We start from the raw sequence: 22482 nt of genomic DNA, 5'->3' as shown, positions 1-22482 counted from the left end.
GGCCACACTCTGTGCTGCCCCACCATGAGACACACCCTTCCCGCACAATGGGATAGTTACCGAATAGGGACCGTTCGTTCTTGGGCGCCAGAGCCTGCTGCCATCTCCTGCTCCAAGCCTGCCCCAGGATGGGACTGTGCCGTCGCACGGGCCTCACTGTGGATCTTGGCTGATGGGAGACATGGGGCTAAGTGAGGCTCAATCTTGGAAGAAAGGTGCCCGTGGATAACGTCAGGTTGGGGCCAGGTGAAGATAGGGGTACACAACAGGTTCCAGGAACACTGAATTTTTTTGTAAGGATCGGGTGAGGATGCCCATCAGGGGCACCCCCCTATGCAGTTCTGATGTCCCCGAGAACCAGCTTGCAGCAGCCCCTGCCCTCCAGACAGTGACTGCCTTGGAAGGCTAGACCACCAAGACCCAGGCCATATGGTCGAGGTGCTGTGCTCAGCACCAAGGAGTACTAGGTTTTTAATGAATGAACAAGTGATGTGTGCAGGACCTGAGGTTGAATATTCAACACAGATGCCTCGAGTCTGCAGCTCAGAACACTGCATAGTAAGCCTCGCTTGGCTACTTACTGCTTGTCCTTCTCTGCCTTCAGGACCTGGTAGGGAATCTGCCCTGGACCCTAGCACAGTGCTCCAGGATGAGGCACATCACAGAGACTACACACATGAGGTTAGATGTGACCGCACGCCTACTGAACAAGCAGGCCTGGAAATCCTACCTGGGCTGGGTGGATGTGAATTAATGTGTGGGTGGGAGGGGGCATGGTGCCCAGTCAGGTCCTGGGAGGACTTTTGGGAGATACAGCATCAATCGAGGCTGACAGTGACCCTGAATCAGCAAAACAGGCTGGACATCATGCAACCTCTGCCTTGTCCACACCACAGTGTCACAGTGTAGGCGGCTGGGCCTGTGTGTGTTCAGTGAGGGTGAGTGAAGGCGTCCTTCCAAAATCCAAAAGTCCAGCTGTGCAGAGTGGGGATGGAAGTGAGGTGCCGGGCTGGTGCCTGTGCACGTAGCCCTGTCTCCTGACTCAAGGTGTCTGTGCCTTCCTCTAGCCTCTCATCTCTGGCACAGACACAGATTGATATCAGGCCTGGTCAGTGAGGGTAACTGTAACAAATAGGAAACTAAGATAGCACCCCCTCTGGCCACTGTGATGAGCATGCCCAGCAGGGAGGTTAGATGACCCACAGCGCTGGGGCCTGAGGCAGGCAGTCAGGGGAGCCAGTGATGGAGTCAGCCTATTCATTAGCACAGGAATGCTGCAGGGGGCACTCCTGGCCCCAGGTCCTGTCAAATTAAGGAGACAGCATGGAGTATGTGGTCCCACTTAGGCTCAGGAAAGCTGAGCTTGGGAGACATGGAGGGAACATCACATCCCTGAGACCTGACCTAGTCTCCAGACTTATCCTGACCTTGTCCAGCTCCTCAGCCAAAAATGGGACTTTCTTCACAGTCAACAGAAAAAATGACCAGGCCTCAGGGCCTTCAAAGGTGCATAGTGTGACCCGCACTGGAAGGTGATTTAAGGAAACTAAAGCGCTCACACCGCACAGTGTGTATGCAGCGTGAGGTGCTGTCCTCATTGGAATCCACCAGGGCTTCTCAGGAGGAGGATGGCCAGTCTCCTCCCACCGAGATTACAGCCTCGGAAACCTGATGGAGGGGTGTTGAGAGCTGGAACCACAGTGGGGCTTTCAGGGTTAAGGGCATGGCCAGACATGGAGAGAGGGGCAGGCACCCTGCAGAGTGTTAGCCTCCCAGGACTAGAGGGAGAACATGGAGGGGACAGAAGCTAGATGTGGAGAGCTAGGCCGATGCACAGAGAACGGAATGGAGGCGGAGAGGAGAGAATGAATCTGAAGATGGGCTGGGCGGACTCCGGTCAGCTCCCTGGCCTTATGTCAGCCCTGGCAGCTCTAGTACCACCTACACAAGTGGTGCTGACCACCAGGTAGGAGTGCAGAGAACCTCAGCTTCCCCACAGCCTCTGCCTGGAGGCAGGATTAGCCACCTGGCTCTAATCCTCACATTTCTGACTGCATTGGGCAGAGGGGCCTGGGGCAGGGCTCTTCCCATTTGGGCCCCCAGAATCCTCATGTACCACTGAAGCCCGGGGAACTCTCTAAAATGCCCTCCAGTAGGAGAACTTCCACATATAAAGGGTTTTCTGAGACCCTTCGAGTCAGGAAGCAGTGGCAGGAAGGTTGGAGCAGGGTCGACACAGCATAGTCTCAGTTTTCTCTCCAGCTCCTCCTCACCCACCAAGGCTCCTACAACCACAGGAGGGTCTGGCTCCCTAGGGCAGATATTCAAGATGAACAACCTTAAAAAAATATAGCCTGGTGTCTCATTTTACAGATGGTGAACTGAGAAGCGTGGAGGGGATGAACTGATGCTGCCAGTGTTCCACAGGGGCAGCCCCTGAGGCAGGCGCACTTCATGCCCACAGGAAGCCCCCATGGTAGTGTGCCGTGTCAGCAGCAGCACTGGGGAGAAAGTGGGGGTCAGGAAGCTGGGGAGCAAGTCCTCACCAGATGCCTCCGTGGCTCCTGCGCCTGGAGGTAAGAGTCCAGCCTCCTGCACTTCAGGTGCCTCCCTGGCTGTGGGGCCTGTGAGCAGGGAGCTTCCAGGACTGCAGGCTTCTGCAGAAGAGCCTGGAGCCTCAGGGCCACCCAGTCTCCGCAGGGCCGACTGGATCTCCTGGTCAGCTCGCTTCAAGGATGCTCGGACGGAATCCTCCAGGTGGACAGTGTCCTCCAGGGTAGCTGGGGACGGCAGAGCGGCATCTGTGGGAAAGGCCTGGTTAGCCTGCAGGGGGTGGGGGTAGCAGGAGACACTCACCCAACCTGCCTGAGGGTGTTCACAGTCCTTGAGACCACATGGGCCTTGTCCACCCACTCAAGGTTCATCCATTCTCTCTCTCATGACTCAAACAAACAAATAAAGAAACAAACAAACAAACCCACATTGCTTGGAGCACAGATCATTGAGAGTGAAAGGCAGGCCTGAACGACCATTTCTGGAAGCGGATGTCACTAACGCAGCTGTCTTCTCTGACTGGCAACCTGGGTAGGGGTGACCATACCATGTGCCCAGCTGCAGCCTCAGCCCATCTCAAGTGTAGCACGTAGCTTGTCTTAGAACTCCAAGACCTGGCTGGCACCTGAGTGCCACAGTAGTGGCACCTGCTTCACCAGTGAGCAGCCAGGTCTTAGACATCAGTCCACCACTCATCCTACCTAAATAGGAGTCCCATGGAGACAGATTCCAGACTGCCAGTGCTTAGCCACACAACCGAGGGGGACATAGTGGGACTCAGCTCCATCATGCAGAAACAGGGACCAGCTATGTTGACCTTACCTGGGAGGTAGCAGGCTCACCTTGCAGCTTTAGTCCACACATACCTGACACCCACCTGATCCTTCATATACAACCTTCCTGTCACCTGGGTCCCTCACTCAATCCCTGTGGCCTGGCACACCGTCTCTGGATATGGGTGAAGTCCACTTCCTTCCCTCCGTGGCCAGGGCCCACCTCCAGCAGCCCTGTCTCACTCTCTGTATGCAGTTACCAGCAGAAGCTGAGCTCTTTCAGGAAGGGTTGAGCCCTCTCCGGCTCCCAGTGATTCACAGTCATGTTCATACATCTTTCAGCTGGCAGATGACCCTCTAGTGTTTCATCTCACATTCATCTTTTGTTCTGGGAAGGGCTCCATTTTCTCGGCCCCAGCTCTAAGGAGGTACTCAGGACCCTGGGGCTAGACTCATGGGTGGAAACATGATGGGGGCTGGTAGTGGTCTCAGGCTGCCAGGGGCCTGTGGGGACATTGCTCCAGGTCCCTATGGGTCTCTGTGTCTGGTAGCTACGGGGCAAGATGTGACAAGAGGTCTCATCTTAAAGACAATCCATCTGCCTTGACAGGGAATGGTTATGCAGGAGAGTTGGGGGCGATCAGCTGGAAGGCTGTGAATGATCGATGGTGGTCACTTTGCATGGTCTTATGATGAGTCATGGTCAATGGCCCCTCGTGGACTGGCTGGATTAGAATCTTTACAAACATCTGAAGGATCCTGAGGGAGGGCAGTGGCTGGATATCTGCCTCTTTCTGACTATATGCCCTGACTTTCTGGCCCCTACAGACCGCACTGGAACTAGGGAAGAACTAACAGGTTCCCTGCCCCATCTGGGAGTGTTACACAAATGGCAGGAAGGGTACAGGTGTGCCAACTCAATGCGAACCTTTGGTCTCAGCAGGACCCAAGCCTACAATGCAGAAGCGGAATCCGTGTATCCTCTGCCCACCCAAGTTACTGGAGAAGCTTTACTCAGCAGATGAAACTAGGTCGAGGAGTGAGAAGGAACAGAGCAGAGGCAATAAATGTAACCCATTTATTCAAAGGCAATTGGTGCGTGCTTTGTGACCAGCTCCCTCCCTCTGCACAGACCCTCATCTCCATCTCTGTAGAGAGTGCAGATGCTGGGGCCACACTCAGGCTGTGGTGTTCCAAAAAAACGTTCTTCTGCAAGGCCAAGCCCTCAAGCCTAGGACATAGGGCTCTCTATAAACTGGGGGAGAGGTGAGGCTCCTGGAGCCGAGCGCCAGGAACATCAGGCCTTGTGTGCCCCTAGGCGGCCCTGCTGGGCACCCTTTCTCTCAAGGGGCTCCTCTCTTGCACACTCAGAGCGTGCAGACCCTCGCACGTATTTGTTCAGTTGACAGTTAAGGTCTGTGAGGTAGGAAGGGTCAAGGCATTCAAGTTCCATCATCATTGTTGAAGAGAAGAGGAGGGTGTGGGATTCCCAGCCTCTCCTGAGTCCAGCATCTGAGGCGAGTCTGGGGGCTTCCAGGGCCTAGTGCTGGTGCAGGGCAGGGTCTAAGGACTTCTCCCTGCTGTTCTGTGGAATGATGCAGCAAAGGGACAGGAACATGCACTGTGGCTGCCTGCGAGGACGGGGCTGGCTCAGATGGGGCTGGTCTCAGCTGTCCAGTCTTATGATTCCTACAGAGCCACATCCTTTGTCCCTAGCTCCAGCCCATTAAGCCCCCGACGTTTACTACTTCAGCTCTGGGAGGAGGTGGGGGCCTCGCCATCTGGGTGGATATGCAGGGTGACAGTCTCACCCACTGTCCCAAAGCTGACCGTCTGGGTAGAAAGCTTCGTCTTGAAGCTGCTCTCGCCACTATCCACAGTGTGCTGCACCTGGCTGCAGAAGGACGTCTTTCCAGGCCAGGCCCCTTGCACACAGAAAGAGACTTCAGCTGGGTCACAGGTCTGGGTCCCCAGCAGAGGCAGCTCGCTGGAACAAGGTTGAGGGGTGTGGCTAAAGAAGCGAGGTGGGCTGCGGGAACCAGGTGGGTGACCCACAGGCAGCAGGACAGGTCGCCCTACGGTGGGCTCATTTATCTCGGTCTGGAGCACGGAGACCTCACAGGGTGGGCCAGCATTGGTGGTGGCGGTTTCCGGGCTGACACAGCCAAATGTTTCTCCTTCCTGAGGCACATAGTCTTCAAGGTCGGCCAGGGTCAGTGGGTGGCCATGGTGTGTGAGAATTTTGGGGTCCCTTTCCCCAAAGCCTGAGGTGTCCTGGGGTTCTTCAATTATGCAAGGGCCTCCTTCATCTCCCTCTTCCATTAGGCTCTCCCCCTCAAGGGTCACCTCTGGCCTCTCTTCAGCAGCCCAGGGAGCAGAAAGCTCACAGGGTGCCTCGGTCTCTGTCTGGGGGCTGCCTGGACCCGGAGTGGTCCAGTCTACATTGCCCTTGGTGTCCACATCCACACAGAAGACAAAGGGCTCACCAATGCAGACCACTGGTGGGGCCCCTGGCCTTGACAACACGCCCGCAGCTCTGCTCTGGGCTTGTGGCTCCTCGGCCAGCAGCTTATTGTTGGAGTTGTTGGTGTTAGGGTCCCCTCCTGGTGCCAGGCTTGGCAGTGTGAAGACGATTCCTGCTGAGTTGGTCTCTCTGGATGGAGACGGGCCCCGGGTGCCTGTCTTCTTTACACGGACTTCTATGGTCTCCTCCACCTCTACCCACTTGGGTGTCTGTTCAGGACTGCCAACTGGGGCTGGAGAGGGGGCCTCAACCTCTGTCACATACAATGTTGGGACAGTGTGCTTCCGACCTGGTTCCACCTCAGGCCTGGGGGGCTGGCTGACTCCTGGTGAGTACCGCAACTCAGGGGTCAACATGACCAGCCTCGATGGGCTGGCAGAGCGGCGGGAAGGCGATCGAGAAGGAGACTTGCTGGGAGACCGTCGCCGGCCACGGGGGCTCTTCACCACAGTGGTGATAGTCTCCTCTCTGCAGGGAGAGGGCCCAAGAGGGATTGGCACAAAGACATGGCAATTGCATCCAGCCCAAGCATTTGCACATGCACGGTTTGCATGGGAATTCAGCTTAGTATATGAGTGAAAAGTAAGATTACATGAAGAAACACCTACACATGCACTAGAGTCCAGCCTGAAGGCAGCCAGCCAGAGAGCTAAAGAAGCAAAACATAAAGTCTTGCTGGGCCTACCTCAGGCTCTGGTGTGCAAGATTCACGAGGCCTGGCAATCCAGTGAGGCCCATGCTGAATAGGCAAGTGTCTCCAAACCCCAGAACCAACCAGTTTCCCCTACCTATTTCCCACTATCTCTTTTTAAGCTAGTGGAGAAGGGTTGAGAACAGGTTCAATAAAGGAGAAGCTGAAGAGAGAGCCTGGAGATACACAGTCACAAGACTCCCTTCACCCAGTCTCATCCAGTGGGCTTTGTGTTCTCAGAGGGCAGTGCCTGTGTGCAATTGGTGCTCAGAGAGCATGCTGAGGTTACATCTCAGACCAGGAAGACCTGCAGTCCATGCTTCATGTCTCTGTCTCTGGGAATGGTAAGGATGGAGAATCCCCAAGCAGCCCCAGAAAGGCTTTAAGGGGATCCCTAACCTGGACATTTGGCTCTTGGACATGACAGCTGCTATGAGTTGTGTGACCTCGGATAAATGCTTCCCTCCCTGGGCCCCATTTTCTTATTTACCCAGAGGGAGGAGGAGAGGAAAAGAGGAAGAATCCAGCACTTGGTGTCCACGGGGTGTGTGCCAGGGACTCCAAAGGCTCTCATATGGCCTCACTGTGGCCCTAGAAGGTGGATGTGCTCTCTTGTACCAATGTAGACAAGAGGCTATAAGGAACTTGCTCGATGTTACAGTCAGACACCTGCCAGCGTTATCCCTGGCACTTAGAGCCCTGACCTTGCCATCGAGGTTCCAATGTATGCAGGCTCAAGCAGAGGGGCCAGCATTTGTGTGGTGTCTGAAGTGCTGGCTCTTTGTTCTTTAGTTGCTTTTTTGTCTAACTCAAAGCTAGTGCTACAAGTAATTAGACTGAGGGTCATGTGGACTTCTCTTGGAATTACAAGTTCTACTCTTCCATCCCTCATCTGCAGGGGCAGATGCTACAGCCACTTAAGTGATAGGGAAGCTGAGAGACTCAGACAGGATGACCTAGGGCCTTGGGCTTGCCATCCAGCCTCACATCACAGCTCAAGCATGAGGCTTGTCCGTGGGCCAGAGCCCACCTGAGCATCAGGGAGGCCTTGGCCAATACCCATCTGGATCTGCCAGTGGAAGACAGTGAGTGAGGTCAGCGGGAAGCTAGAACATTCCTTCAGTATGATACTCTCTATAAGTACATCACCGCCCCCAGTGAGGGCACACAGGTATCTTATACCCAGGGTACTTGTACAATAAGAAGATGGTAATGGTCATGTGGTAGAGGTATCTGTTCATGCCCTAAGTACCCAGTGGCTCCCCAGCACCCCTGTTTGTGTGGTGTGCCTTTGGGAGGATGCTGTGTCTGGCCCATCACTGTTGTCCATCCCTAAAGCCAAGAGGGCATCTTCTATTTTTTCAGGTGAGGAAGATCTTCTTCCTAAGCCCAGAGAAGACTGCACTTCAGGATGCCTCATGAATTATTGATCCAACTCTCCATTAAGTTTTCCCTAAATTTTGCCTTATGGGGTTTCCCAGCCCATCTTTGATCTGTTCCTCATCCATACAATGTGGGTAGCAATGCCTTCCTCGTGGGTTAAATATGACATGGTTGCATATCCCCCGGTGTTAAGTGCTCAGTGCTATCCTAGGAAGCCCCATGCACTGTGGGGAGATACCACAGAACCGATCTGGTTCAGGAGAAGGGAAGAATTCCAAGGAAGGTTTAAACCCAGGCTCTCCCCACATTGTCTGAAGACAAGGATCCCCACAAACATGCCCACCTTCAGGCCTCTTCAGAAGTGTTAGACCATGAAGATCTAAGAGAGGTCCCTTCCTGGAATAGCCTCGTCATGTGGAAATCAGTCCTTCCTGACTGCTCACTTTCCTGCCTCCCTCTACATAAACCTCCATCTGGAGGTCCTACCAGATTTACTAGGTCAAAACCAAAGCGTGAGCTCACCTAGGCCTCCTTATGTTACCTAATTAACAACACAGGGGGATTTTCCTTGAGGGGACTGAAGGGCAGTGGGCGTGGCATTGGGGAATCACTCTCCTGTTTCGTCTCTCCAGCCAGGCCCGAATCACCTTGAGCAAGTTTCCTTTCCTCTCTCCGGGGAGGTAATAGGCGGAGAAAGCAGTTTCCCATATTACTAATATTAGAGTTGGGTGTGGAGATGCCTAAGATCCCTAGAGTTGTTCTATCCATTCCATAAAATTTAAATAAAACGTAACATTCAGTTCCTTGGTTCCAGCGAGCACATTCCCACCTGTGTGGCTGCTGGCTGCTGTAGAGAACAGTGCCTCCGGAGACACTGTCATCATTCCCCAAAGTTCTCTCAGACAACATCTTCCTATATCCTCGGGTCATGGAGGGCAGAATTTTACTCTAACCAACTGACAGAAGCATCTCCTGGGCCCAGATCATTGTGTGACTGTGTGAATCCTAGCTGTGGCTAAGCAACTGAGATGCTGGAAGAGAAGCTGGTGAACTGTGAAGACAGTCACGGAAGTTAGATCCCCTGTGAGGATCTGCAAGGCGCTGGTGGTGTGCATGATGAGCAGAGGCCGTGAGGGCAGGCAGTCACGCAAGCAGACGGCTGGGCCACGCAGGCAGGGTCCATGTGAGTTAGTAGGCATGCAAGGGGCACTGCAGTCAGAAGGAAGGTTAGGAACACGCCTGCACTTACATGATGACGGTTTTCTTGGGGACTTTAGTCTCCTGCTCAGTGACTACAAAGAAAACAGTCGGAACAGCGAGGGTTACAGATCAGCTAGCATTCGCATTCTCAACTATCTGAGTGGCATGGCGCTGTAGCAATTAAGTAGCTTGTTCAACACAGGACTACTCTGTCCAGGGTCCAGAGCCCTGAGTCCAAGCCCTGCCTGCCCATGTGCTCCTGGGAAGACTGCCTTAGTGTGGAGCCCCAGTTTCATCTTGGAAGTGGAAGTGGTGAATCCTCCCCTGAATGGCTGGGGAATGAGGAGCTATGACTCAAAACATGTCACATGTGACTATAGGACCCTCCGTTCTTGCAGAGGCTGAAGAAATGAGAGTGAAAGCCTTTCCTAGACTGCTCACACAGGAGTCCCAGCTATTTATTTGGTTTGTGTGCCCTGGGAAACCTGTAAGTGTATCAGACGCATGGTTCCACTTCTCAGACACAGAAACTGAGGCCCAGAGAAGAGGACGAATGACTGCGGCTGCAAATGAATCACACTGGGTAGATTATAGATCTTTTAGAAGAATATTCTAAATAAAAAATGGGAGAGGGGCTCTGGGGTCTCAGACATGACACATATGAACTCTGACAGGAGGCCCCAGCGTCCTTCTGGGAACAGCTCTAGTGGGTTCCCAAATGGTCCTGAGTTATGAATATGCAAGGCAACTTCGGTCTTCCCATTGAAGCACCCTGTCCCATGCTCTCATAAATTCAACTGCCTCTTTTCTTTCCAAAAGATTCCCGGAGAGAACATGATGTGGACTCTTCCCATTTTACAAATGAGGGCCCTGAGTGTTGGAGATGTAACGTACCAATCTGGAGCCTTCCCATCATCTATGGCCCCTTCCCCTGTGGTTCCCAGTCATGGTCTGTCTTAGGCACATATATGGCGCCTCCTGTCCTTGCACAGATGGGCCGTGGGCCGTGCACAAGCTACCAGGACTACAACTCAGGACGCCTCTCACCACTCTGAGGGGCAAGCTAAGAGGAAGGCTCAGAAAATTCAAGTGATACGGGTTGAGGCACACAGCCTGCTGGCTCCCGGTCTGGAGGCCTTTTTAACTTACTTATGTGAAATTGTTGTCCTTACACAAGCAAGTGTATTTGGAAACTGCCTCCAATAAGGTTCACAAAAAATAAATGTACTAAGTGTATGCTCCACTTAAGCCATGATCTTTTCAATCACTTGCTCTGCATCAGAGAGTTGGACAGTGACTTAGGGTGACAGGAGAACAGGCACCTTTGAGTTGTGGTGTTGGAGAGGAGTACTGAATATCCCATGGCTGCCAAGATAATAAGCAAATATGTCTTGGATAAAGTGTGACAGGGTGCACCTTGGAGGCAACATATTTTGGGAATGTTGTTAGAAGGGGCCAGTCCTTGAAAAAAGGGTATCATGGCGGAGGTTCGGCAAAAAAGAAGGACAAGATGGATTGATACAGTGACTGTAACAATGGGCTTGAGTATATCACAGCCTGTAAGGATGGTTCAAGTCTGTTGTTTATAGAGTTGCTATGAGTGTTAGTCATTTTGACAGAGCATAACAACAATAATTGGATGTCTGTATATACATTTAAGCTACTTTTACTAAGGTGACTGCATGCATGTGTATACTTGTATATGCATAAGAATAAATGGTGGAGTGTGTAAGTGGATATGCGCATGTGTGCTTGTACACGTGCGTAGAAGTTTGCGGGAATGTGTAGGCCAACCGCCACAGGAGGAACATTAGCACAGGAGTAAAGAAAACAGATGCAGAGCCAGCCTGTTCACCTCTCTCTGGAACAAGCCAGAGATTCCTCCTTGATCTTGGGGGACTATAGGCCAAGGGCTTGGAGGGTTGCTCAGAAAGATGCAGGCTGCTACACTTCTGGGACACCTTTGTCCACGTACCTAAGCTGCCACCTGACTGGCTCTCGACCCCAACTAAGTGTTTATAACCATAGGCGGGGTGCAGCTGTGCAAAGCAGGGCTCCTGCAAGTGCAGGTCACAAGCGAGGGGAAGCCCCGCAAAGGGCCAGTCAGGGCCTGCTCTGGTTGCTCAACCGGCAGGTTAAAGATTAAGCGGCAGCATAGGAGTTAGGAAGCAAGAGGTGACTCCGACTCCAGGGCCTTCTCTCCGCACTGAGGCTTCCGCACCAGGTCCGGCTAGGTGGGCCCTAAGGCCTGCTCCTTGGTGGCCGGGACATCCAGTGCCACCATGCTGGACAGCTCTCCAGCCTTGAGGCCCCTCCCTGTCCCACAGCCATGGAACATTGTTACAAAAAGAAATTAAGACAAAATGAGCCAAATGACATTGTGGTAGATACGCTTAACGATCGGAAGGAGAGAGAAGCAGACAGGTGCCCCAGCTGAAGACTGTACCCAATGTCAACACAGACAAGCGACACACTGGTGGCAGAAGTGCCACGAGTCCAAGTATGTCTGGATGATGCTAGGTCATCAGGGTATAAGGCTAACTGGCATCACCAGGACCCCGAGAGCCACAGCTCAGTCATGGGAGTGATGACAAGTAAAAAAATGGGATCACGAGACCCTGGTGCCTCCCAGTGGGGTATGCAAGAAGGCCCCTGGCTCAGGGAGGGAAGATTCTCTGTGAGGGACCTGGAACTCCTGCACACAGGGCCTTGGTGCCCCAAGGTCCTTATAAGATCAAAGTCTCTCAAGACTTGAAAAACATGTATTCCAAAAGTCCATGCTTTGGAGTTGTAGCTCCCTGGGCCTCAGTTCCATGTCTGCTTGCACATTCTCAGAGATAGAAAGCTCACTCCAACCAGACAGCCCACTGCAGGGGAAGTTCATCTACCAGGCTGAGCAAGCTCAGGACAGATGTCTGCTCCCCCGTGGGCCGCCAGTACCAGGGACCCTGAAGCCCTGGTGTGAGTGAGCAAGTGAGATCCTATGCCCTACTCGCTTGCTGCCAGGAGCACTTCTGTTCCTAATAAAGTTCCTTCTGCAACTTGATCCCTTGTCAGGACCCTAAGGACAGCCTCAGAGAGGCAGCTTCATGGCTAGTCTAACCCTTCACGGAGCAGACATCTGGCCCATGACACCCAGCGAGGAACCATGCCAGGACTTAGCAGCCTTGTTTACTGTACTTGGCGGGAGCACATACTGGCCTTTTGGTCTCCTAACACTCATCTCATCTGCCACATTCCCATGGGGCTGGACCTGTCCTGCCCAGTATCTTTATGCATATCTGTCATTTACCCAGAGACGGCAACATGGCTTAGAGACCCCTGACTGCCCGGAATCTGGTTATCCAGCCCTTGCCCAGGTTCACCCTCTGGCAGTCCATGTGTGCTGCCTGGAAGATAAGGGACCTCATCTGAGCATGCTGGTCCAGTTTCCTACCTCACAGGCTGGCAGCAAAGGCCTTCCTCCAGGCAGATGGTACCACACCCCACCTGGCTACCACCCAAACTCCCAAGCGTCCAGCTCTGGTTGTCCCTCAAAACGCCTACCTTCCACAGCGACGAGCTGCTCCTTGCGGCGCTGCTCACGGGCCTGCAGTGCTGGGCTCTGCATGTACAACTCCGCACCACCACGGGCCGAGCCCAGCCGGTTCACCAGCTGCAGAAGGCAGAGAGGACGCAGATGGCTCACAGGGTAGGAGGAACTGGTGACCTGGTCACCCTTCTGCCACACAGTCCTCCTGGAGAGAGCCCCAGAGTCCAGGAGAAGGCACGGGGACACAGGCTGGCCCACAACGGACAGGCCCGGCTGCTGCATCAACATGGGAATTCAGTACTGTTTTCAGTGGGGCTCACGAAAGGCTGGGAGTCTCTCTACACACTCATCAGACGCAGCAGTCTTTTTCTACATGTGCCTCTAAGCATGGGAATGATGCAGTCAGGAACTTAACATTTGCCTTAATTGAACAGGTTCAGATGTAAAGGAGCTGGTGGCACAGTGCACGAAGTGTTGAACTACTAACTGAAAAGTCAGCAGATCACATACACCAGCTGCTGCCTGGGAGAAAGATGACAATTTCTTCTTGTAAAGCTTTACAGGCTTGGAAACCTGATGGAAGGTTGCAATGAATTGGAATCCACCTGATGGTAGTGGGGATTTGCTTCACATTTAAATAGCTGTATGCGGGTAGTGTTATTTTACTTTGCTTGAACCCCTCTCCCAGTATCATGGCCCCGGATGTCCACAGAAACCCCACTGTGGGGTAACAACCAAGGATAACTGAGAAAAGTATTGAATATACAGTCTCTTCTCCACGCATCCTATAACCATGACATACTTATTAATTATTAAGGTCACTGTGGGCCAGGGGTCACTGTAGCCTGAGTGAGAACTTGGCCATGGGTTCCTGCCTGAAGCCTCTGGCCTAGACATAACTGAAATAGCCTACAAAGGCTCAAAACTCACAAAGGAATGCATATTTATGCTGATGGTTAACTTCTGTTGTTATTGTTATGTGTCATCGAGTCGCTTGTGACTTGCTATTTATAGTGCCCCTATGTACAAGAGCCCTAAACCCTGCTCTATCCTGTGCCAACCTTACTGTCTCTGACACACCTACCCCCACTGCCCCAGTGACTGAATCAATCCATCTCGTCAAGGGTCTTCCTCTCCTTCACCGCTCCTCCACCCTCCTAAGCATGATGTCCCTCTCCAAGGACCGGTCCCTCCTTGTAACATGCCCAAAGTATGTCAGACAAAGCTTCAGAATCCTTGCCTCCAAGGAGCAGCCTGGTTTCACCTTCTCCAGGATGAATCTATTTGCTCTCCTAGCAGTCCATAGTATATTCAACACTGTTCTCCAGCACCACAGCTCAAAGGCATCAATTCTCTTTCTATCATCCCTAGTCATTGTTCAGCTCTCTGACGCAGAGCAAGCAGTTGCCAAGACTATGGCCTGGATCAGGAAATTTCTAATCAAGATGATGTGAGCTCCAAAATAACACAAAACAAGTAAATACTCTTGAAATCAAAGGTGATCATAGAACAGGGGTGAAGGGTAGCCAGCCTGACATGGGAGGCCTGACTGAGTAGGGCCTGGCAAGGGGAACAGCAGTGAAAAGGCCAGGTCAGAGAGCGTATAAGGCCCAGGAGGTCATGGAACCTGGTGTCCATCTAGACTCTTTGTCAGAGAACCAACACCTGGAGGGCAGGGCTGGGAGCCCCAGAGCCTCAGGAGGAGTTGGAGTGGCCCAGTGCACCCTCCAGCCCTTTCCCCCATCTGCCCGCTGGCCCCCTCACCTCACACTCATAGTAGCCTAGGTCGCCCTGGCTGGCGGCTTGAATGTCCAGCACCAGAACACCACTGCGTGGCTCACTGAGCATCCGATACTTGTTGCCTGGTGTCAGTAGAGTCCCGTCCTTGTACCATCTGGAACACAACGGAGGGGTCCTGTGAGAATGGGCCAGCCCACCACCTCCTCACTGTGCCTTGAACCCAAGACTCCTTCCTAGAGTATGTTCAACTGGCCTTACCTGGAAACTGACTCCCACAGACACACACACCTAAGTAAGCCCTAGGTGTTAAGGAGCCCACTCTTTCTAGAAGCCCCAACCACTGCCAGGGTTGAGGCTCTTCTCAGACCAAGGCAAATCTTCCAATATCTGGAATGAGCTGGCAACAGACATCCATGTTCAGTGGAAAGACGCACTGATCTTGCCTCCAACTGGTAGCACAAGTCATCTCGGACTAACACATCTCCCGCTACTCCCCCCCCTCCGATGTTGTTTCAGGGCACCCACCTGATCTGAGGATACGGGGCACCTTCGATGGTGCAAGTGAACTGGACGTCTTCTCCCTCCGCAAAGGGGGCAGCATGGACTTTGTTCACAAATCGTGGAGGTACTGCAGGCCAAGAGGAAGATGGAGGGATGGGATGCAGGGCAGCACCAGAGCAGGGAGGCAGATGGCTACAAGCCCCTCCCTAATTCTGACCCCTCCAATACTTCTCTGTGAGCTCCAGTAATAAGTGCCCTGGCCATTCCCCGATGTCCAGTGCCACTATCTCATCTATTCTCTGAGCTCTCACACCCCTGCTAGCCTCATTGGTATGCTCCATTCATTAAAAGAGACCATCATGTTGTTTATACTGTTAGCATAGCACCATTTAACTGAAAACAGACTCTCCCACCACCCCATGATGAACCTCAGGAAGGTTTCCCTGGGCTCACCTTGCACCAGGATCTTCCCCAAAGTGCTGGCATTGCCAGCAGCACTTGCTGCAAAGCACATGTACTGGCCCGAGTCCACACCGGTCAGGTTGTCCAAGATGAGGGCGCAGGAGCCATCTGGGTCTTCAATTAGGATGTGGTGAGGGTCTACTTCCACTGACTTCCCATCTGGATAGGAAGAGTCACAGAGTAGGGTGGGATAGGCAAGTGTCCTCCAACAAACAGTGCACCCAAGAAGGCTGCAGAATCATAAGAAGTGAGAGTCAAAGAGGTTACCACGTAGGTAGCCTTTGGAAGTGTTCAGGGAGCCCATTGCAGCTTGCTGAGGGAAGGGTTGGCCAGTACAGGGAAAGCTGTGGGCACCCTTCCTGGCATGCATCCTGGCGATCTGATTTTGATTCCATGGAGGGAGAAACACACTGACCCATACTTCCCTCTTCCCCAGACTTCTGAGACCCCTGGAAAATGAAGTCTTCCTTCACTGAGAATCATTTCCTGATTTGATGGCAAGAGATCTTATAAACCCAATCTCATCTGGCTTTTGCCACCACCACTCCCACTTGCTCTTGCTTGTCAAGGCCACCAATGACGGTCTCTATTGATGATCTGGTAAAAATCTCAGTTCTAACCTCACTATCTCACCAGAAGAACTCTGGTGGCCTAATGGCAAGAATCTGCACTAGAATCCCCAAGGCATGTAGTTCAATTCCACCAGATGCTCCATGGGAGAAGGATGGACAATCTCTTCCCATGCAACTTACTGCCTCTGAAAAACCTGCTGGAGGGTCAGCTCCAGTTCCAACTCGATGGCACACAACCACCACCAATAATAATCTCATTGTGGGAACTCACTCCTCACATTCCTACACAATCTGGATCCTGAATAAAAAGCACTTACAGCCAAGTTTAGAATGTTTCTATCTAGACATTCATGGGTAATAAAGCAAGAGATGTCTCCCTCCCTAGAACTGTCTTAGGGTGGTAAAGATAAAGCCTTTTCCACTGTTTCCTGGGAGGCATCTGCTTCCATTCCAGAACAAGAAATAATTCTCTATCTACAGAAAGTGAAGAAGACTGGAAGCACTTGCTGAAGACATTCAGAGACTACAGCCTTCAATATGTATTGGATTTCAGCATCAAGGAAACAAAAGGCCTCACAACTGGACCAACAGGCAGCACCATGATAAGACGGAGAAAAAGATCAGCATTGTCAATAGTTTCATTTTACTTGGGCCCATAATCAGCATGGAAGCAGCAGGAAAGAAATCAAAAGGTCTGTTGCACTGAGCAAATCTGCTGTTGAGGATGTCTTTTATGTTTGAAAGAGAAAGTGTGTCAGCTTAAAGACTGTAGTGTACCTGACTGAAGCCATGGTACTTTCAATTGTTTCATATACATGTGCAATAAAGAAGACTGAAGAAGAATTGGTGACTTTGAATTGTGGTATTTGGGAAGAGTATGAATTGACGGCCCATGAACTGCCAGAGAACAAACAAGTCAGTTTTGGAGGGAACATGACTAGGCTGCTCCTTCGAGTCAAGAATAGTGAGACTATGCCTCATATACTTTGGGAATGTTGTCAGGAGGGGTCAATCTTTGGAAAAAAGCATCATGCTGAGAAAGGCAGAGGGTCAATGAAAGAGAGGAAGACTTTCAGTGAGACAGACTGACACAGTGACTGCAACAATGGGCTTGTGCATGGTGGAGACTGTGAGGGTAGCACCAGATGGGGCAATGTCTCAATCTGTTGTTCATAAGTTTACTATGAATCGTAGTCAGCTTGATGGCACCTAATAATACGCCACCTTTGAAAAGAAAGAAGGGCAGATGTGTGTGCAGTCCTAGAAAAGCTTAGAGGCAATCCACTGTATGCAGGCGACAGCTGGCCTTTGTTGCCTTGTGCTGTAGGGACTGCTTTGCCGGCAATCAAGATAAGACCTGCTCTGGCTTCTGCTTTTGTTGTAATAGGTCCTCTCTATCTCTTACCCATGGGTCAGGAGTCTTCTGTCTGGTTATGGCTACAGGTTAATCTGCTAGTTTAAAAAAGAGAATCTAAGGTCTTTCTGAGTTTCTGATTCATAATGAGGTGATAAGAAAAGGTTGCTGTCAGAGGGAGGAGATGACCCAGGGAGAACCCAGCAGAAACTGAGGGATGTCTATGGGAACTTACAGCAGACATGTTGAGCAAACTGTATGGTAAACTGGGCATGGAATAGTTCTTCATTCCATTGCTGATGATTGCACTGTGAATCCTGACAAGTGGTTCAAAGACACAAACCTGCTTAATGCTCTCTCCTCAGATCCCAGGGGTCTGGATGGCAATCTAGCTCTCAGCCTAATAGGTTGGCCTCAATTTAACAACAAATACTAAAAATGTGTCCTGCACCAAATGAAGGTTCTGATCTGCGCTGTCCAAATGAAGGAACACAGTTGCAGAAACATGTTAACTATACTGCGTTCCTAGTGTTCTGCAGTGGTTCTTGGCTGAGAAAGACAAACCCCTGAGGGGGAACCACAGTGAGGCACAACTAACATGTAGCTTTTACAGCCCCAGAGTGAGTCTGGAAAATGCTGACAGGAATAAAAGTCACCCTAGGGAATCTAGCCATGTTCTTACAGTCTGTCCTGACTCTTTCAGCTAAACTTCTTCATATGAAAAGCTAGTGAGGAATTTACGGATGTTATTATGACCAAGGGTCAGTAGATGTCCCTTGTTAAGGCAGAACTCATTGAAAAGACATCATGCTTGGAAAGGTGGAGGATCAGAAAAAGAAAGGAGGATCCTCAGCGAGATGGGTACAGTGCAGCCACGGGCTTGAGAGTGCAGGGATGACAAGGATGGTGTTGGAGAGGACAGGACTCAAGTCTGTTGTTCACAAGGTCATGATGAGTCATAAGTGATTTAATGGCATCTAACAACAACCTCCATACAAGTTATTACAGAACGCACCACTGCACAGAAAGCAGTGTCGGGGGGTGGGGGGCTGTTAAACCAAGGGCCCTCAAAGCTGAGCTAGGGAGGTACTGAGGGTTATGAGCTTCCTGCTAGATTTAAGGCTCTAGATGAGTCACAGCACTGGATTTCTCCCTATCCCAATGGAGCCATGGCAGCTGCTGAGTAGGGGAACCTAAAAGGGATTCAAAATAGAATCTGGATGAATATATGTATGACCCAGATATTCCACTATTAGGAACACACTCCAAGGAAATTAGAACTGAAACACAAATGGAGATCTGTACATCAACGTTCATAGCAGCATTATTCACCATCATAAGAACATGGAAATAGCCCCAATGTCCAACCACAACTGAATGGATTGAGAAACTGTGGTACATTCACATGATGGAATACTATGCAGTACTTAGGAGCAATGATTTCGAAAAATACTACATAACTTGGGAGAGACTGGAGAGCATTATGCTGAGTGAACTAACTCAGTCTCATAAGGACAAATATTGCACAAGACCAATAGGGTAAAAATAGAAGGGTCATTAATAAAACATGTACAGGGACCCAAGGGGACAAGGAGTGGGAGCAGAGGAGTGAGGAAGGGTAGGGGCAAAACCAAAGGGTTGCACAATTTGGTGGGTGGAGGGAGGGGGTGAAGGAAATGGGAAGGATCTGGCAGGGACCTGAAAAGACAAGGTAACGATGGGTATAGTCCAGCGGTGATCAATTTTTATAAACATAATACAAGGGAATGATTGTGTGAAACACAATGTGACTGAAGAACAGGGTGAAACACAATTATATGAACTTTGTAAACAAAACAATTGTTGTTGATTGCCGTCGAGTCGAACACAACTCATAGTTACTCTATGAACAAAAGGCCTCAAGCCTTTCTATAACTATCATCATTTATCAAAGTTCATACAGTTTCTGGAGACATGTAGTTTAGGAAGTGGATGCCACTCCTGCTTCCAAACCTGTCTTAAACTGGGAGCTCCACCAAACACTGTCCACCGTGGATAAAGCAAACCAATATAAAATAAAGATTTTTTTTAAAAGGCAAAGAATATAAATGCCTTGGTCTTTTGTGTCTGAGTCCATACATACTGTTCCATACATTTTCCCAACATCCTGCCCTCTACCTTGACTTCAAGTGCTTCATGAGAAGGACAATTGTGAGGGTGAGTGGTCTCCCTGTACCCAGGAGTGACTGAAGATCCTGGGCGTCTGCTTGAGTGTGCTGGGCCACCTCAGGGTGGATGGTCTCACACTTTCGTGGTTCTCCTGGCTTGCTTTGCCCCAGATGCTGCAAATACCTTCAATTTGGGCACTTACTGGATCTGCTGGCTACTCCACCCCTATAGGTCTCAAAGAAGACGTCCCTGGGTGTCCTCTCCAGAGCCAGGCTCAGTCACTACAGAGGTGGACGATGCCAGTCTGCCGATGCCGTGCACAACAAGACAGAGCAAACCCAGGGCCCTCAAGACAAAAATCAACCCACAAAACCCTACTGTCCTTGAGCTGATTCCACACAGGGTCGCCTCACAGGATGGAGGAGAACTGTCCCCTAAGGTTTCCAAGTGTCAATCTTCATCAAGCAGACTGCCACATCTTTCTCCCAAAAAGCAGTGGGTAGGTTTGAATTGCTGATCTTTTGGTTTAGTAGCCACATGATTTAACCATTGTACTCTCCAAAAACAAGGACTAGATTGAATTCTTTGGACTGAACTGAGAACTTGGAGGTTTACCAGATAGCCTGGGGACACTTGTATGACACTTGGCTGGGTGAGGGGCGGACTGTCAGCCTGTACATCTGGCTGATGTGTGTCCCATGAGGCTGGGAGGCAGTCACTGTCACCAGTGCAATGAGTGCGCCAGCAGGACCGTGCTTCTTGGATCTGAGCATCACATGCCTCTCTCTATGAATGCTGGCTGTGCCTTATTGTTGTAAGGGGTGGCCAAATCAATTCCAATTCATAGTGAATCTTTCTTTATGCGGCGGTGTAGTCCATAACAAAGGTCATAGACAGTCTTTAAGCTTCATCAGTAAGTGATGCAATTCGTCTCCATATTCTGTAAGCAAGTCTGTAAACCATGCTTGCGAGTGCATTTATCCAATGCAACACGGCCTCTGGTTCCTTAACTGCTGTTACCATGGTGTTGACTGTGGATCCAAGTAGAACGAAATCCTTAACAACTCTGATCTTTTCTCTATATATCCTGATGCTGCCTATCAGTCCACTGGTGAATTTCTGTTTTAGTTTTCTTAATGTTGAGATCTAATCCACATTGAAGGTGGTAGTTTTTATTTTCTTCAGTATGTGCTTCAAGTATTTTTCACTTCCTGCATGCAAGGCACTGTCATTTGTGGAATATAGATTGTTAATGAGTCTTCCATCCTGATGTCAAATTCTTCTGCATTTAATCCAGCTTCTCATATTATTTTCTCAGCATCTACAATGAATAGCTCTGGTGAAAAGATTCAACCCTGATGTGCACCTTCCCTGACTTGAAACACTATGCAGTGTCTCCTTGTTCTGTTCAAATAACTGTTTGTTTTCTATGCACAGGTACTGACTGAATGAACACAGTATTACCCATAATTTATTATGATCCAAACATTTGAATGTCTCTGTACAGTCAGTAAAACACAAGGAAACATCTTTCTGGTAATCTTTGCTCTCAGTGAAGATTCATTTGGCATCAGCAATGAGATCCTTGTGCCAGAGTCTCTTCTTGTATTTCTGGCAACTTCCTGCCAATTGTACAGTTCCAGGCATTTTTTTTTACCACCTTTAGAAAAATTTGACTTGTATGTGATATTATTCTACTTGTATGTGATATCAATGATGTTATTCAATAGTTTCTGCAATCTGCTGGATCACCTACTTGCGGAACGGCACAAATGCAGATCTGTTCTTGTCAGTTAGCCAGGTCTTCCAAACTTCTCAATATAAATGAGTGAGCATATCCAGGGCTAAATCTGTTTGCTGAAACACCTCAGTTGTTATCTGTCGATTCTTAGAGTCTTATTTTTTGCTAGTGCCTTCAGTAAAGCTTACACTTCTTCCTTTGTATCATTGTTTCTTGATCACATGCTACTTCCTGTAATGGTTCAATGTCAACCAACCCTTTTTGTTACAATTACTCAGTGCATTCCTTCAATCTTCTTTTAATGCTTCAAGACTCACACAATTAGGTAAATGAAAATCTGGAACTACTATTAAATTTCATTAAATTCTTGATGGCTCTCTCACTCATTGCTGTAGAGTTGAAGCCAGCCCCTAGCTGGCCCACTAGTGAGTTTTTAGAGGTTGTAAATCACACAGAGGAGACTGCCCATCTTTCTCCTTCACAGAGCTGGTAAATTCGAACTCCTCACCTTTGTGCTGGCAGCACAGCTCTCTATACACTAGGCCTCTAGAACTCTCTAAATTATGGATAGTCATTATTCTTTAAGTTTATTTACTTTTTTAAAAATTATTTTATACTGGTTTACATAAAAGGTTCATATACATTGTTTTTCACACTGGACCAAGTTTATTTATTTTTACCTTTTCTTTTTACATTCCACAAAAAGGCTATCTATATTTGAATCTGCTAATGAATATGTTCATGGTATTTTTGTTTGTTTGTTTTTAATATTTTGGACCTCTCCAGAGTACTGAGAAGCAATGATATCCATCCAGAGACTAAGGTGCACCTCATCCAGGCCATGGTGTTCACAATTACTTGCTATGCATCAGTGAGCTGGACAGTGACTAAGGATGATAGAGGAAGAGTCAATGCCTTCAAGCTGTGGGGCTGGAGAAGAGTCTTGAAAATACCATGGACCACCAATAAAACAAACAGATCTGTCTTGGAGAGGGTGAAACCAAGTTTCTCCTTGGCAATCACTCCATTTCACATACTTTGGGCAAGTGTTCTTTGGAGAAGGACATCAGGCTTGGAAGGGTGAAGGGACAGTACAGGAGAGGAAGACATCAGATGAGATGGAGTGATAGAGTAATTGGGGCAATGGGGTTAGGTGTGTCAGAGTCAGTGAGACTGGCTTAGGACCGGGCAGGCTTCGAAGCTGTTGTACATAACAACACAACAACAACAACATTACTAAAAGGAATGATACTTCTTAGTCAAATTAAGATTTTTAGCAATTTATTTATGAGATTTTAAAAGAATTTT

The 22482-nt window shown here is 49.9% G+C and overlaps 1 protein-coding gene across 1 annotated transcript in view; it reads right to left on the bottom strand.

Annotated features, from left to right (window-relative positions):
- Positions 1–22482, bottom strand: part of OBSCN (obscurin, cytoskeletal calmodulin and titin-interacting RhoGEF) — a 212129-nt gene that overhangs the window by 13716 nt on the left and 175931 nt on the right. Inside the window, 7 exon segments of the mRNA XM_006894039.1 lie at positions 61–169; positions 2547–2738; positions 3061–3066; positions 12671–12779; positions 14421–14550; positions 14922–15024; positions 15351–15518. Of these exon segments, the coding sequence (XP_006894101.1) occupies positions 61–169; positions 2547–2738; positions 3061–3066; positions 12671–12779; positions 14421–14550; positions 14922–15024; positions 15351–15518 (817 nt within the window).

The sequence above is a fragment of the Elephantulus edwardii genome, unplaced genomic scaffold (assembly GCF_000299155.1).
Source record: "Elephantulus edwardii isolate Elephantulus edwardi_28Jun2011 unplaced genomic scaffold, EleEdw1.0 scaffold00133, whole genome shotgun sequence".
Taxonomy (NCBI): Eukaryota; Metazoa; Chordata; class Mammalia; order Macroscelidea; family Macroscelididae; genus Elephantulus; species Elephantulus edwardii.
The sequence above is the reverse complement of the archived record's forward strand: the minus strand, read 5'-3'. Positions and strand labels throughout refer to the sequence as shown.